The following is an 18,299-nucleotide window of genomic DNA, read 5'->3' on the forward strand; positions in this document are numbered from 1 at the left end:
AGCAGTTTTGACGGGCTCGTCACTGGTCAAGTTAAGAAAATAAAGGGTAGAAATGTGGGTCATTGTATAAAGTTTCAAACCACGATACATAAAAAAAAATCTCTCTCTCACTGGCCTTGGCAGTCACACACAGCACAAAAAACAGGAATTTCCTAACACCTTGTCAACCCTTACTACTGGATTTGGCACTTCTAAAGTCTAAAGTATGGATACCTTGCGGGCTTCAGTGCTGAGACGAACTGAGCACTTATGGACCTGTCAAGTGTGCATTGAATAACATTGTTGCCCGGAAAAAGTAACAAGTAAAGTCTAACTTTTTTCTAAGGGCAAAGAAGCATTGAGCGAGTATAAGTACAAAGGCTCAAGGCAAAGAGAATGCTAAACTTAGACATCTGCATGTGACATAGTGACATAATTGACTATCTGGGTCTGATAGGGTTTTTTATTCCCTTATATACACCGGGAAGGTTGGCAGTCATTCGGGATAGCCGCAATGTTAAAAAATCTGAATCAGGGGTATTACAATCGTATAAAAAAAAAAATTGAATAAAAATGGGGACGATTCCCCCAAATTTGTAATGATGGGCAGCCCTGTATTTTGTTCTTATTTACCTTTTCAGATTTTGACGTAAATGACTATGACAGAACCAAATTCTCGTCACAAAACGGAAGTTAGAACAAAATAAAACTGAAATTTTACAGTAAACTGGCATGATTAGTAACAATTTTGGCCTCAGAGAAGAATTTTAAAAAGCCTTGATAGCTGTGGTAAAGAAATTTACAATGTCAGAAATTGGAGATAGAACAAAATAGCACTCAGGCCACGACATGGCAGCCCATAGTCATTATGATCATTATACAACACTTTATGCTCATGCTCGTGGTACCCAGCTCCCCTGGCTATTCCTTCCCCACCTCATTCTAACCAATACCATACTGCCACTGTCAAAGGATAAAAATGGTTAACTCTATTTGCACCTTCTTTACAGGGTAAGCAAAGTCATAATAATAAAAATAATCATCATCATTATTATCAACATGATGACGTGAATTTATATAGTGCCTACTCCTTAGAAGGCCCTAAGTGCTGTATAGTGCAGAATTATCATTCAATACAACTGATAAAATCAAAAGGCAAAAAAAAGTTAATTGCGAGACCATTTACAACATGCATGCATGCATGCACACCCCAACCCATGCGCGTGCACACACACACACACACACACACACACACACACACACACACACACACACACACACACACACACACACACACACACACACACACACACACACACAACTCACAGACACACACACATTTTCATATTACAAAAACTACTGGAGAAATTTGGTTTTCTAATGTGGCAGCAACAACAAGGAACCATCTTCCAAACAAGTTACACAACAGCTCCAAACACATGCAGAAATGGTCACATAACCAACATCAGGAACAAGATCATAGCACAGAGAATTGAGCATATTGGTCTTCCAGCAGTGTGGGGGGTCATGGTCACCTTATACCTGTCACAGCTAAGGTTTAGCAACGGGGATTTCACACATTCACAGCTTACAGCCACACAGAATGAGGCACTAGATGTTGACAGTTACAGGCAAACATCCCCAATTTGACACTAACCAAGCAGCACAGTCAATTCTCCTTTAAGGAGTGTCCATACTTCGCAGACGTTGATATCAACGTAGAACTGTGAATTTTTTAAACATGAGTGTGTGTGTGCGTGGTGTGTCTTTGTGAGTGGGAGAGCAAATGTGCGCATGTGTGTGTGTATGTGTGAACAGTGAACACAAGCAGACTCTTGGTTTTCTGAGCAGGTGGTTCAGATAGAATTGGGGTAAATCAGATCACCCTTTCTTTGCTCTGTCCAATTAAAACAACATATGCTGTAAACCATGAACAACCTTTTCTTATACAGCAGTGTGTATTGTTTGTACGTTTAAGCATTTGGATCTGAAGAATCACTGTGGAAAGCAAAGCCCCTCGCAGTCGGAAAGCAAGGTAAACCAGTTTAAAAAACCGACACCCAATTATTCAATGTTTAACGGAAAGATCGCTGATTAAGTTAAATATCGTCTTTTCATAGGCACAAAAATATAGAGCTTTGAATGACTTGTCCTGTTGTATATCTTTAGCCTTTGGGGTCTAAATAGAAGTCCTTCAACTCTTTGACTACCATGAGCCGATCTATCGGCTCCATAACTTCCTAGTTCGTGGCCAAGAGCCGAATTATCGGCTCGCGCTTTTCTTTCCCTTTCCCTTCCACAATTTGACTCAACCTTTCCGTTTCATGTTTTTAACTGCTCTGCTTACCATACATCAGTCAACCCGTGAAAGAATTTGGTGCCTTTTGTGTTTTATTCTGCTGGTTTTTTGGGCATTTTTTCTTGTTTTTTTTTACCTGCCCTGTGTTGTTCGAATTAGTTTACACGCATAGCAACGGAAAAATGGCTGATAACCCATCAGGTTCCCGCCCGTCACAACGTTTTTCTGCTTCAAAAGCCCTGGAAAAGTTTGATGGGGAACTGTCAGTACTTTCCGATAGTGATGTAGGAGGTGATGAGACAGAGAGGTATGGGGAGGAGAAGAGAAAGAGGAAGATTTGGCGGGTGCATGGGGAAGTGAGGAGTAATATCTTGGAGAAATTTTATCCTCTACTGGTCAGTCTGAAGACTGAAATTAATTGTGTGGACACTCAAACACAGGGCGTATACACTGATTCTGGACAGGACGAAAAATAGAACAATCACACGAAAGGGCGTATGCCAACAGATGGCACATTTTCGCAGTGAAATTATATAAAACACTGCAAAATCAATCTTGTTCATTGTTTGATATCTTATCATGCCCACAATATCCAAATATCCCGATGGTAGGATGCAATTTACTAAAATGACAAGGGAAAAGGATGAAGCAATCAAAGTCTGAAAATCTTTAAATCGCTCTCCTGAAAAAGTAAGAAAACAGGGATACGCCCTTTGGTGTGATAGGCGACGATTTGTTTCCGGCACTATTTCTTCCTCGACTTCACATCGCTTTCCGCTTAGTCGTCCTTTGATTTTGGTGAAGAATTGAAAGTCGATTGGAAAAAATGGACATATTTTTTAAAGAAGAATCATAACAGGTGATGAAACATGTGTGTATTCATGGGATCCTGAACAGGAAAGGTAATAAGCAGAATGGAGACACCCAAGATTGCAATGACCTAAAAAAAAAGCTTGACACAAGCAAGGTGCTTTGAACGGGATGCAAAGCATGTTTTTTAATCACAAATTTGTGGTTTTTTACTAGCCAGTTTTGGTTGACACAACAGTCAATGCTTACTATTACACGATGGTTCTTCAAACAAAGCCGAGACCAGTAATCAGAAGAAAGCGGCCGGGTCTGCTTGAGCAAGGTGTTGTTTTCCATCTTGACAACGCTCCTATGCATACTGCACGAAAGGTGACCTTTATCTCCTGGACTCCTGGCAATAGGATCCATGAACATTCTCACTATTCCCCAGACTTAGCACAATGCCACTTTCATTTCTTCACTAAAATCAAAGGACTAAGGGGGCAGCAATTTGAAGATGAGGAAGAAATTGTGCTTGAAACAAATGCTGCACTGAGGGCTCTGATCGAAAAGGAAATGGTAACTGTATTTGAATGCTGGCTAATTCAGAAGAAAAAAAGAGAACTGAGATAAACGGCTGTAATGATGATAGAAAAATGTTTTTATACGTACATACAAAATTTAATGTCTGCAAAATAAAAATTCTTGATTTTATAGAACACGGAAACTTACTTCTGGGGCAGACCTCATATGTTATTGTGATTGACTCTGTCAAGGCATTTCGGTTTTTAATCTGTCAGGCATGGGTTGCAGCCAATTAACAAGAATGTTACCTAAATTTTCAGGGGACATCCACATATGGAACAGATAAATTTGAAATACAACTACTTTGAAACTTTAACTTCTGGTATGTAGTATGTCTGAGTGTGTGTGAGTAAGTGTGTGTTGTGTTGTATTTTTTAAAATTCAGTTACATGAGGCAAGTTTTGACTGGTTTCAAATATTGTTCAGGTTCTTCACAAGAACACAAGTCACTGGGACATGGCACTGGCCTGGGCAAAACACACACACACACACACACACACTCACACACACACACGCATACACACACACACACACACATGACACTGGCCTATTCCACACACAGACACACACACATACACCCCGCACTGGCCAGCACAACATCTCTTTATCACTCTGTAGGTATCAGTGGCGAGCTGGCCTATTTGTGATGACCTTGATGGCACCCGTGAAGTCAGCCGAGATGATGATCTCTCTCTCCTCTGTGTCGTCGTCAGGCAGGAGTTGCTGCCCTTTAAGTTCCATGGCTTGTTGCTCCGCCATGCGGAAAATGAAGGATGGATTGGGAGCAAATATGGCCGATGTGACCACAGCGTTGTGAACTGAAAGTACACAGACAACATGGTGAGTACAAACTGGAACATGTGTTCCAGAGACACACACCGATTAGGGCGTTTTGTCACCCAATAAAGCTGAAGTATGACATATCATGTAAGGATCTTTTTGTCTTTGAATATAGAAGACAGTGCTACCATTAGTTTGAACATAAAGCTCATGTGATACACTTGATGGCTCACTTTTGTCGTAAGGTAAAATAGTAAAAGATGACAAAAAAACTAAAGTCACTAAGCAGGAAAAATAAGATTAAGGTCACATTTCTTCAAAATTTACTTGAAATCTGAAAATATGTTCACTTTTGCACTTTATGTGAACTGGTGGATGATATATATCATGCTTGACAGACTTTCAATCCTAAAAAGGAAAAGATATAAAAATCATTCGAAAATGACCAAAATGTTTTAAAACACCCCTTTGAGCTGTACTGGTTATGCCAGAATACTGAGAACAATCTGAAATTACCTGTAACTCTCATTTGAAAAGTAAAACAAATCAATCAATAGTACACTTTCAATCTTCAATAGGGAAAGACGTAAGAATAGAGTGAAAAATCATTCGAACATTGCTAAAATTTTATTTTTTAAATTAACTTTTCAGCTGTATTGGCTATGTCAGAGTATTGAAAACAGTCTGAAATTACCTGTAGCTCTCATTTGAAATGTAAAACAAATCAATCAATTGTACAAAAGCTGATTTACATTTCAACATTCAATTTAAAATGTAAAATAGCAAAAGACGGTGAAACGAGATAACACCATCCAAGGCACTGTGGTTTAGCAGATAGACGCTTTGCTGTTACACAAAGACGACTCATGTTCGATTCCCGAGTGGGGAGAATTTTTATAGATTATCTCTGTCTTTCTGCTGGATTGGACTTGACAGGCAGGGCTGTAAGCCCGCCTCCTTAATGGTCTCAATTGTGTTGATGGTGGCATAAAATACCCCTTCATCTAAAAAGGCCAAGTAACAAAAATTAAACAGTAAAATGAAATAAAAAGTGGTATGAATCAAACTTTACTGATGGTGTAATTCCTGAAGAGGAGCTCGCGCAAGGAGCACGAACTCAGTAGCTCCTGCGAGAACCCTGTTTATTAATTATAATTGATAGAAGAGTATAGCGAATATGGATATGCTGTGATCTTCACGGATGGATCAGTCAGCAGAGGAGTTAAATCGGGCTGGGCCCTCAGTGTCAGAGTTGATGGGGTAGTAGTGAAAGAGGTAAGTGGAGCAATTGCACTGACAACATCCAGTATGTGTATGGAGATAAAAACCATAAATGAGGCTCTATACTGGATGAAGGACACAAGCCATCAACTGATGTAAGGGACAATTTGAGGAAGATAGGGCAGATAGTGGTTCCCACACCCTAGGTAGATTGAAGGAGAGGGGGATCCAAAGAGGAGAGTTCCATCTATCACAGCCATCTATGTGGACCAGTCCGACGGATCTCCAACAAGATTATGATGGGGACTAAAAGCAGACAGACTCTGGGATGGACCCTGAAGAGGGAGGGAGGGGGGGGATGCAGAAATGGACATGTTCCGACTGTAGTGACCCCAACACTGTGGACAAGGTGACAAGGTGATGGTCTAATAATAAAGTTTCTTGACAGACTGAAGCAGAAGTTTTTATCATATTTTAAACATTTTGTGCTTGCTTTTCTTTCTACCTTTTGTAACCTGTAACACCAGACGCAATTACGTCTAACGGCAGTTGGAGCTGGAACTACTGCATGACTTTCATTTTCTTTCAGGTTGCAATAAGGCACTTCCATGTTTTTCACTTATATTAGCTAATTCTTTAATCAATTCTAGGGTAAACTCAAATAGGGAATAGGTGTTGGGTCTTTAGAGTTCCTCTACTTTCTGATTTTTCTCTCGTTGTCGAAAAGCTTGAATCATTATGAAAGAATTCACCTTTGCAATGTCTATCATATGGTAAAAAAATAGTTTTCCAACACTTACTAGTCCTTCTCAATACTTTATATTATGCTATCATCTGGTCTGATCTATCAACACCCCCCCATAAATTTATTGTAATCTTTTATAACCATGGGTTGAGAGACAGTAAGTTTTATATATTCCCCATTGACCTTCACTCGCCTGTTAACAGAACGTCCTTTCACTTGTGAACTTGTGCAAGGTTGCAATGACATTTACTATTTTGTTATCTTTCCACTGGAGACACCCTATGATTTGTACTCTAACCCACCTCATTGATCCCCTAATTTTCTTCTTAAATTCTTTTGTTGTTTTCAGGATGGTGGAAATTCACGTCTCGTTGACAAAAATTGTTCCACAAGCAAATTTCCTTTGTTCCTTTGGCAAATAAATCCCTAAAAAATGGCAGAGAAGAGTAGAACTTATCCATAAACAATTTATATCCTATTCTAAACAAATGTTTACCTAAAACTATACCTACCATTCTTTCATCAATGCTAATAAATTCATGTGGCTGCCATAATTGCATGCAATTATCTCTTATATGATCCGAGAGGGATCTGACTTTTGTTAGTTTGTCTGTCTTTTCTTCATTGTTCCAATCGGATACTTTGAGAAAACACTGAATTTGTTTGTACCTAAATATAGACATAAAACCATAAGGCCCAAAGACCATGAAATAACTGTTTAGTGGACCAATACAATTCAATTCTAGGTAATTTAACAATACTAAAATAAAGCGACAAAGAAACGAAAGCAACAAATTCCTCTTCTGTCAGTGGCTTCCAGTTCTTTGAAAACGATGGTTTTATTTCTTTCATGTCTTCTGCATAACTGTTTGTGCATGGGCAGATCTCTTTCACCAACTCAACGGAGAAAAACATTTTGAAGAATGCACCTGGGGTGTAGACAGAGGCCAAAAGGGATGTGGGGGCGGGGCGGGGGAGAGGAATGAGTCAACATTAGTTTTTTGTATTGGATAGCTCATTAGGAAATAAACATGTGGTTTTTTTTAAACAGTAACATGAAAATTCAATAATTCTACATAATGCAGCAAACACAAAACATTTAATTACTAATACCAAACAATACTAGAACTTCAGTAATAGATCAATTCTTACCTCTGTGTCGATCAGTTCAGACATCCCATCTAAATGCAGCATCAGAGATCACAGAGAGGTAGGGCTAACACACATATTGATAGGCCTTGTAGAAAGGAATGAATGAGTGATGGACAAGAATTCTTACCTGGCCTTAGATACTTGATGGTATCAGCTTTCGTCCTATCCTCTGGCAGGTGGAGCCCAGGGGTGTACTCCCGCCTGAACTTACGGATTGTCAGGTCTGGAGCATTGTCCTCATCACCATACGACTTCTCTGCCTCTGCAACTCCTACTTCTTGCGCTTGCTTATACGAGACAAATAAATAAGAAACTTTATGAATAATCTGCACAGTAAATATCATATCAAAGTGCAGTTACATGGATCTTCATGCATAGAAAACATAAGCTTGTACATAGTGCAACAAACCTAAAGTAGTAAAGGAGCTGTATACTTCTAGCCTAGAGCTAGAATCTAGTAACAGGTAAACCATAGATTACATCCTGGTCTTCCTGCCTACTTCCTGATTACAGCTGCATACTGTTTCTAAACAAATGAAAAACTGCTTTCAGTCATACTGTAGCAAAGCATTCAGCAGATGTGATTGATGAGAGATTTAGTGCTGTAAGAAACCACAATTTTCACTCCAGGTGCACCCTAGGTCCCCCTAACTAGAACTCTGATCAGCTGTGAATATAAACAAAGGAGTTTACCTCTAGTTCCGTTGTCCTGGGTCCACAGTCGGGGCCAATTCCTGATTCTCTTCGTCATTTGAGGGGCAATCATCGCTTTCCTCCTCAGAAGACTCACTAAGAGAGTCATCCATAACAAAATCTTCGTTGTCAGACATGATGCACCGCTTTTATGAGCGAAAAGTCGAGAGTTAGTGGAGAAGCGTGGTTATCGTAAACACAAAATAGTGGAAGAGGAACAAAGTGATGCGGAAATTATGTGCGGTCCATTTTTCGTCTCGGGAATAATAATTTTTTTGACAAAAACGACTGTTTCCTTGGACAAAATTAAACATCTACTTATTTGTTTTTTGTTTTTTAATTTGCGAAAAAATTTTTAAAAGAACACGTGATTCAAGTTCGATCTAGTAAGCGCCCTTCCATCGACTAATATCGGTCGATATCAAGGGCAGTGAACTCCACAGCGTTAAGCATAGAGAATTGACATCAACAAAGGAACCATCACTCAGTGACTGGGAGAAAGCAAGAACCCCAAGACAAAATTTTAAACCTCTATGTGGTGCTGGGGACTCCAGATTAACAACAGCAATACGGACCAAACGGCAAACAAAACCCGGATACAGGTAGACATGGAAGTACAAACTGGTTTTTTACCGTAGGCTCAGCTGGACCAGCAGACCTGAGTCTCTCGCTTATAGCGGCTGGAGATAACTGATATTGTTGCAATGATGGTGCAACACGAAAAGTCCTATCTTACCATCCTACTTCCAGAGGATAGGTGAAGTCAGTCCTGATGACTTACATTACGCACTATTCTAGTGCCCGCACGGAGATCTGTACCGCAAACCGCTACTGCAAGACAATAACTGGCCCAGACCTGACATGCTATAAACCCAAAAAGGTCGTCACATATCTGACTGCATGCCACAGGCTGCCGCCCTCCGGAGGAGGCCAGCCATAGAAGAAAAAGAAAGCAAGGCCGATAAAAAAAAAAGGGGGGGGGAGAGTAAAGAGGGAATGGGACCTACCAGTGGCGTCCTTCAATCGCCCGCAAAAAGTAGATGGCCTAGCATTGAGTATCACTAAAAGAAGTAGGGTAGAAGGGAGAGAAATTAGTTGAGTTCGAGACTGTAAAGAGTAACACGTTGACAATTACTGTACTTATTTCACTTTTCCAATTTAGCAGCCATCTGAGTTCAATCCCTTCTGCACGAACATATATATGGCAAAGAATTTACAAGGTTTAATCAGGCGTATCCTTTTGGATCCTATTCAGGTAGGAATTCAGTGTGATGTGTTCTGTTCGCAGACGGAAGACAGTAGGATGTGTTGTGTTCGCAGATGGAAGACAGGGAGTGACCTGTCCTCTTCTACTCAGGGACTTTAGTGCATCTTTTAAGGTGAGGGCAATTATGTGTGCAAATGCAGTTCTTCCAGTTTTACCCATTGCCTGTTCATTCAGCCACTGTTCCAGGATGTTGCATTTGATGATATTCTTGACTGTAGTGACACTGGATTTTTAGGTTGTGTTTGTGATGCTCCCTTTTTACCAAGGGTGTCAGCTGCCATTTCCAGGGACGTTGCAGTGGCCAAGTATCCACTGTACAGTCAGGTCGATAACATATGTTTGATTAAAGATGTTGATTGTTAATGCCAGAGATAGGCAGGCTGACTGGCTGGCATTTGAAATCCATGTTTTCAAAAGCTTGGAGAACTGATTTTCCTTTCATGAAGATTAGTGTCAGGAAATTGACACAATGTGTGTCATCTAGCGCAGGGAAGAGTAAGACAGGAACAACAGAAAGGAAAGAAAAGAAGTAAGACCTGCTCAGTTGATCAATCCCACCTTTTATTGCTTCCCAGTAGTCATTCCTGTCCCGGCGAGCTGAGGTGAACTTGATAAACTCATGGTTCGTCTTCCAAACGTACAAGAAGTGATCCTCAGAGCCACAGATGACGTACTTTCCAGTGGGGCTGGACATGGAGAAGAGAACAAAAATGGAGTTTTAAATCCATATTTATAGCATTTTTAACCTTTCAAATTTAACACTTTCAAACAAAGTTTGAGCAGAAAATGGCTATAGGCATCTGCCATGTAATGATCATGCTCTACACCAATGCATCCAGAAAATGCGAGTTCTATTTCTGAATGAGACAGTCCATTTTATTGAATATCTCCCTCTTTCAGCTGAGGCACTGCATCCCAGTCAACCTGAGTTGGCCCTGACAGGCTAGGCTGAAGTAGCCATCTCCTAAATTGTCTAAACTGTGTCGATGGGGATGTAAAACATTTACTTTGAATAATCAATAAGAAAAAAAAAAATCTCAGCAGGTGAAGTTCACAGAAGTAGACATCCAACAAGAAAAATTAGCACACCCTTACTGACGTTAACTTGAGAGCTGTAAAAAATTATAATTGTGAATGTAAGTATTTTACATCACCATCACCACAGTTTAGATAATACTGGCAGTGAGCCTCTTGGACCTGGACCACGCCTGATGAGCCCAACCAAGGTAAGGAGGGACACAATATCTAAGCAGACAGGTGTCTTGTTAGGATGGCTGCGTGCAGAGGGCAGTGGCACAGATCTTATATAAGACATAAAGACAACGCACGCAGACACTGGCACTCTATGGAGGACATGTACTAAATTAAGTAACTTAATGGTCGTCTGAGTATGTCATATCGTGGTACACAAGTAAATAACTGTCACATAATTAGTACTCACGTAAATGATGGGTTCAATCCCCAAAACAGTTAATTTTGTATGACTTTTGTCCTTAACTCAAATCAATGTTGAAGGGCTTTAAGGAGAAGACTCTGAGGCAGACGGGAGGAGGGGGTGTGGACACCCACTCACAGAAAAGTCTCACCTAAAGCTGGCCCGGATCTGGCTGCTGTTGTTCATGCAGCCCTTGTACTTGCAGGACAGCGTCAGGTCACGCAGGTTGTATAGGCGGATGCGGGAATCATTTGACGTGACTAGAATCTGAGCATCATCAGAAGTAAAAAGACAACTTGAACATGCAATTCACCACAATATGAAAGGAACTAGAAGTGAACCATCCAAGTGTCACTGACAAATAGCCCATGGTGTCAGCTGAAATAATAACAGTCTCAAAAAAGCCAATACAGTCAAACCTGTGTAAGACGGCCACCCATTGTCAAGGAGAAAAGTGGCCGTAAAAGACAGGTGGCCATCTTAGGCAGGACTGATCAAGATGAAGAAAACAAACCCCATTCCCAAACGAAAGTAGCCGCATTATTGTTGTTTTTGTTGTTGTTTTTATTGGTTTGTATTTTGTTTGTTATTTTTATTTTGTTGCTGATTTTGTGCAAGATTGACAATAAAACGAAATGTGTCAGACAAGGAGGATCGAGTGCTATGGTAAAACAAACATTTTGGTCGCCACCACTCGAAGAACAAGCGACGCTTCTGTCACAAGTCCATGTTGACGTCAATTGTTTCTTTGTTACAGACTGGGTAAACAGTGACCACTCATCTCACTTACGATTTGTGTATGAGTTCTGGGCGGGGCTTATGGGTTATGAGGGATCACACGTCTCCCTCACCAGCAGCTGGAAATTGGTACCTATTGGTCAACAGTGGAAAGGGCCTACGCAACATGATCGGTTGGAGGGACAACCTAACAACAACGACAGGTGATTAGATTATGACACAATTAATGACAAAACGTAATGGAGTCACTAAGGTGGCCGTCTAAAACAGGTGTTATTGCTTAGTGTGATAGGGGTTGTGTGTTAAAATATGGTGGCCACGGCTGCGTTGGACAGGTGCTCGTTTTACACAGTTAAATTATAGAGAAAAAACGCAAGGGGGGAAACAGGAAGCGGCCGTTTGTACAGGTGATTGTCTTATAGAGGTGGCCGTCGGGGCAGGTTTGACTGTACTTGTAAACGTAAAAGACTTCCAACCAGTCGCCATTACACATATTGTCATGAAATATTTTGAAAAGATAAAAAAACCAGACAACCAACTTGACCCTCAACAGTTTGCCTACAAGACCAAACATAGCATAGAAGATGTCGTTCTCATGTTTGTTAACAACCCTCTTACACACCTAACGAGATCTAAAACTTAGGAGCCCGTTCTGTATATGAATATTGATTTTTCTTTGGTTTTCAACACTATCCAGCCCCCTTATTATGTCCAGAAAACTATTGTTCCTTACTGTTAATAGGAATCTCATTGCATGGATCTTAGACTTTTGAGCACATAAGAAACAGCACGTCAAGCTGAACTGCACATATTCTACTGTTTGTAAATTAGATACCAGTAATCACTCAGGAAATGCACAGCCATCAACTTTGGACAAACTGTACACAAATAACTACTGTGGACACAAAAGTGATATATTTGCTGATAACAGTTTTTAGGGATTGTTCAGATCATCATCAGCATCAACATACAATGAAGGAGTAGAAATATTTGCACACTGATGTTAAAATAACTATTTTGTACTGAATGTCTCTGAAACCAAAGAAATTATCAAAGATTTCAGGCTGAGAAAGTGTGTCTGAACGTTAAGTTTCATAGATTCACTGTGGATGTTAAATTAAATTGGCATAAGCATGTACAGAACCTATGTAAAAACTAGACTAAGAAACATAAACTCAAAATTGTCTGGGGCAGCCACCCATTGTCAAGGAGAAAAGTGTCAGTCTTGTGCAGGATTGGTCAAAATGAAGAAAACAAACCATTCCTTCTGAGGTCCTAACCAATGGGGGTCACTGGTCCATTAAAATATTTTCTTTTTTCTTTTTAAGGGAGAGCTGAAAGGGAGGTTTCACAGCTGCTGTGAGTGTTAAATTTTGCGGAATAAAAATCAAGTGAGCAAGACAGTGTGCAGAGCAAGGATAAAACAAAAACAAAATGTGTTAGACTAGGAAGACCAGCAGCTGAAAATTCGTAAGCGTACCTGGAGAAAGGTCCCTGTAGTCAGCAATGCTATTTTTGAGCTAGGAGGTGAAAAGGCCAAAAAAAAGTGTCCTGTGATAAATAGAGAGAAAAAGTACGCTTGGCCATTCAAATTTTTCACAAAACCATGCCTTTATATTTTTTATTTAAATTAATTTTTCTCACTACATGTTACACTTCATAGTATTAAAGATGTGCTAGAAATTAGGTCAATATGCCTAAGATGCCTCTTTTATTTTGGTTTCATTACTATGTTCTGATCAAACCACATAATGTTGTTTATTAACATTTTCAGCTTAATCTACCCAACAGTCATACAGTCAATCGCTGTGAACATGAATACATTAAACCTCTAGTAACGTTAAAATTACGAATCCGAACCCCATACATTCATCATAGTGCAGCCACCACAATATATTCTGTTCTGTGGTAATTTCTAGCCTCTTTGGTAAGAGCAAAAAATTCTTGTGAAACTATAATTGTCCTGAACATAATTTGCTGTATGTCTGGAGATGTATTTTTTAATGTCTTTCTAGGTGACAAAAAATGTGCCACATTTCTTAAACCAATCAAAATATTGAAATGTTGTGGAAGTAGTTTTGCTTTTGCTCTGAAAATATGTCATTTTTATGTAATATAAACCTGCAGAATATTTTTTATGATTAAAAAATCAGCTTCTTCAGCACTGAATTTTTGACAAATGTTCTTAACTGAAAACATAAAATTTCCAACACCTGTGACCTTTCTCCAAGCACATGAATGCATATTTGTTACCGACTGGTCAACTTAGGTAAACAGTGGGAGGGATCTGTTCAACATGACCAGTTCATTTATTGGAGTGACTAACAATAACGATGGGCGAATGGGTTATGACAGCTAGTCTACAGCGTGAGGGGGAAATATATATATCACTAACCACAAGATTCAACCGCCTAAGTGACATAATTTTCGAAAATCACTTTTTGATCCCTTTGTATAGTATGGCCTTTGATACACCTTATGTTAAAATCCTGAGTGTGAAAGATTGCTGCAAAGTGTTTCAATCCATCAGTAAAATCAATCGCCCATACCACACCAGTCCCCAATTCCCACGTGATTCAACTGCCCAAGTGCCAATTTTGCAGCCTGGTGGCGGATGGGCGGTTGAATCAGGCAGATTCAGTGGCTTGTTGAGGTGTTCACCTGTCGCGTAGGCGGAACGACCCACACAACTGTGGCCTTTGACAAAACAAAGGGCTGCCTTTGCTAACTTCGACTCAGATCGAACCCTATCAATAGCCAGAAGATTTTGTCAAGGCAATTTGCGAAATCTATCACTAGGTTTGGTAGTGTAGTTGAGAAAGGGCAAGATGGCATCAAAGAATATGTTAATACTAACTTAGCCAAGTCGGTAAATTGTGGCAAAAGCTAGAACTACTGACGAATGAATTTTTTAAAAGTCTATGATGGACAGCTAAGGGGCGCTTTTTTCACAGTGGGTACAACTATTGGAAAATATCTTTATCGTGACCTTTTGCACTTCTTAATTTACTTTAAGCGTGCGCCCCTTGCTGTGCTTGTCATGTACCATTCTTGAATCATTGACTAGTTAATCAGTGCCAGGTAGATGATATTTAATTTGTCACTCGAAAAAAATATAAACAACTTTGCGTCACTACGAACGTCTGGGGGCTCTGATTGGTTAAATGGGGTAAGACCGGTAACTCCTAGCCCACTTTAAGCTTGCTCACGTAAACAGCCGACTGTGTAAGCGTGCCCTGCTAGCTCCGTTATGGGCTGTTGAACTTTCAGTTTAACACTTCGATTGACTTTAAAAGTTCATTTTTATTATGTTTAGTGGGGGGGGGGGGGGGGGGCAGTTTAAAGATTGACCTTCCTCTAGAAACTCCCAAGATAAAACTCCTTAGCAAGAGGCCACCGAGGCGGTCTCTGTGCATGTGTGCGTGTACGTATGTTTGTGTGTATGTGCATATGTGTGTATTTGTGTGTGCATGTGTGTGCATGTGAGTGTGTGTGTGCGTGCGCTCGTGTGTTTATAGCGCTATTGCAAACGTTATAATTAGGAAGCGTAAACATGGTACGTAAGCCGACTTGCGGACTTCCGAGCTCGTGGTTTCAGTGAAATCGAGGTAACTCAGATCGTTTTTTCTTTGCTCTTTCGCTATAACACACCAAATGCTGTACACCTTTAAAAAATTAAGCTTTTTTCGCTACAACATCGTAATTTGTTTATCGTGTTTCCGCACCAGGCAGACTATACTAAAAAATTCTATATTTTCGTCAAATATTGTCTTATTTAATTTACCTGATTTTTCCCCAAATTGTAGTGAAATGGTGATAGTTTCTGGAAATTACATTAACTAAATTTTTTTATTTTCTTCATACGACTGATTTTGACTTTGACCGGCAGGGTCACATATTATGCTCAAAATGTAGCTCATTCAATCAACTTTAGTGAAATGGTGATAGTTTCTGGAAATTACATTAACTAAATTTTTTAATTTTCTTCATACGACTGATTTTGACTTTGACCGGCAGGGTCACATATTATGCTCAAAATGTAGCTCATTCAATCAACTTTCAAATAAAGAGCCTGTACTTTAATCGGGGTTGAGCGCTATTTAATGTCATTTATTATTATTATTTATGGTAGAAAATTTTCATAAAAAAAAAAAGAATAACACCATTCAAACTATTATGACATTTTATTATCAGCGTCCATAAAGAGAACAATAGACAAAAAGAAAATAAACAATATAATTAACTCCTTATTTCTGGTAAGTGGCTCCCAGCTGCTCGCTGTTGGAACCGTAGTTGGAGAGAGCCACTCGCAGCAACTCGGGTATTTCCTATATGACAACTTGAACATTAAATTTTTATTTTACCAGGAGCTCTTTCATTAGATGAACAACAATCAAAATAAGTGAATTTATTTCAACAGCCACTTTCAGATTTCACATCACAAAAGGGCCCCGCCATAGTGGGTTAACACCCCTCGGAAGGAGAGTGAAGAAAAGAGAAAAAAATAGAAAATTGCAAGCTTCAAGATGTTGACACTCTCTATTCCAATCCTTGTTATCGTAAATATGAATCCATAACAAATGAACACCTTCTCCACAAAGCATATCCTCGGCGCTAAGTTGGAATCTCCTTAATTCAAACTTTTAAATTTTACAGGAAAGACTAAATTACTTTCTTACATCGTTAATGTTAACATTCAGGCAATCAAATTTTGTCAATGTACTGTGATGGATCTAAGACAGAAAACCAGAAAAAAAAAGTATGTGTTTTACCCCAGCGCATTATTATGCAATCGGAGATAGTGCAAAACCATCATTTGGTTACCGAGGTTTTCCATCTCAAGCACTGCTCTTTCGAACTTCACTGAGCGAGGTTAGAACAGTGCAATCTAAACAGATTAATTTGCTATATTTTCATAAAATACAGCCGAACCTGCTCGAATGGCCACCTATTAAGACATTTATCAGTACAAACGGCTACTTCCCATTTCCCCACCTTGCATTTTTTCATTTTTTATACTTAAATGATACAGTGTAAGACAGCCACCTGTTATTTTCCTCCTCAACAATGGGCACCATTTTACAATTTATATTAAAAAATTATCCCTCATACAGTATATATACACTAAAAGGCTAACAGGTGAATCAGGCTTCCGAAAAATGTAATTTAAATAATTAAATACATAAGATCTATGAAAACAGCTGATTGTCCTATGAATGGCTGTAACAGCGCTGTGTCAGTTGCTTCATCTTTTAGGAAACTGAATCATCCTATTGAAGAGCTACTCTCTGAGAATTTTCTAAGAGTAAGAGACAAGAGCGGCAGATATGTCTAAATTCATACACCAACAAAAGTGGAAATGAGCTGATCACATCGGTAGAAAGAAGGATATCAAATGGGGAAAAAGATGCACTAAATAGAGACCAAGAACAGGAAAACAAGAGGAGGACCAGAAAGACTGTGGGAATATGACATTTGTGAGCCTACTGGAACAACCTGGATAGGGAGAACAGCAGATAGAACAGAGTGGATGTCATTGTTGGAGGGTTGCCTCCTGCAGTAGACGGACAATGTCTAGAAAAACAAAGGAAGTAAAAGGAATGTAAATTTCATCTTGAGACTTCATGTTTGTATATATTTCATTGACAATATGCCATATACATTTATTTGTTTCAAATTGTTGCCAAATAGCCAGCAAGTAAAATCTCCACTTTTCTCCTTTCCCTTACCTTCTCTTCCCCGGGCATTGCCTCAATGCCAGTAATTTTTCTCCCTTTAGAATTTTTCCCTCTGGACGACCGCACGTTGACCATGGTGTAGTACTTCAGTTGCTGGATAGATGAAAAAAAGGCGCAAATAAAAATCATTTGGTAACTTCCTTAGAAATATCTAAAATGACTGGCCTTCCTGACAACCCTGAGATAATGGTTCAAAGGTCACCTAATGCATAAGATGCTGACACCATCTTGGTTGATAAAAGGAAATTCAGCTGAAGGTTGGGTATGTCAAAAAATCAAAACAAATTTCATTTTATTGATCCCTTAGGGAAATTGTTCTACGTTGGCATATTGTCGCCCAGCCGATACAATGTCACGAGCCCTAAAAGCAAAATTTTTCAAGAGAAAGAAAAAACTGTTTTATTATTTGAAAAATTATATGTATACTTCAAACTGATAATGAAAGAAAGGAAGTGCATTATCTATTGGTTGAGACAAATCGTTTTATGAAAACGTGTTTATGTAACGATCGAGATAATTGGCTAGGTACATTGTTCGAGCCCCTTTTCACTCTGAAAAATTGCACTAAGCTGTCACGATTGATGGTTTATAACGTAAAAACCATTGTTTGCTAGAGGACAAATCAGCACATGTTTTTGGTAATTTGCATCAAAGTGTTATAATACTTTGAAAAGAAAGTGTCTCATTTCAACTTCCATTTTTACGACGAGAAAGCACACATGCACATACACACGCATGCACACACGGATGCACGCGCGCGCACACACACACACACAATCAAATATTATAGTATAGTATAGTATAAGGTTTTACGGCACTCGCAACTTCTAAGGTCATATGAGCACGCGAAACACAAGTTGTTCACCTTTGCAAAAGTT

At 39.4% G+C, this 18,299-nt stretch overlaps 1 protein-coding gene and 1 long non-coding RNA gene across 2 annotated transcripts in view; both read right to left on the bottom strand.

Annotated features, from left to right (window-relative positions):
* Nucleotides 1–2,273: 2,273 nt before the first annotated feature.
* The window catches only part of LOC101862236 (WD repeat-containing protein 44), a gene marked incomplete at its 5' end in the record, with an annotated part of 93,118 nt that continues 77,092 nt past the window's right edge, over nucleotides 2,274–18,299 (bottom strand). Inside the window, 4 exon segments of the mRNA XM_013085978.2 lie at nucleotides 2,274–4,470; nucleotides 10,069–10,196; nucleotides 11,097–11,212; nucleotides 17,413–17,514. Of these exon segments, the coding sequence (XP_012941432.1) occupies nucleotides 4,274–4,470; nucleotides 10,069–10,196; nucleotides 11,097–11,212; nucleotides 17,413–17,514 (543 nt within the window).
* On the bottom strand, nucleotides 7,203–10,062 carry LOC118478231. The gene is made up of 2 exons (XR_004858903.1): nucleotides 7,678–10,062; nucleotides 7,203–7,327 (listed from the first exon to the last, which is right to left on the bottom strand). It is a non-coding gene; the product is annotated as an uncharacterized LOC118478231 (long non-coding RNA).

The sequence above is a fragment of the Aplysia californica genome, unplaced genomic scaffold (genome assembly GCF_000002075.1).
Source record: "Aplysia californica isolate F4 #8 unplaced genomic scaffold, AplCal3.0 scaffold00017, whole genome shotgun sequence".
Lineage (NCBI taxonomy): Eukaryota > Metazoa > Mollusca > Gastropoda > Aplysiida > Aplysiidae > Aplysia > Aplysia californica.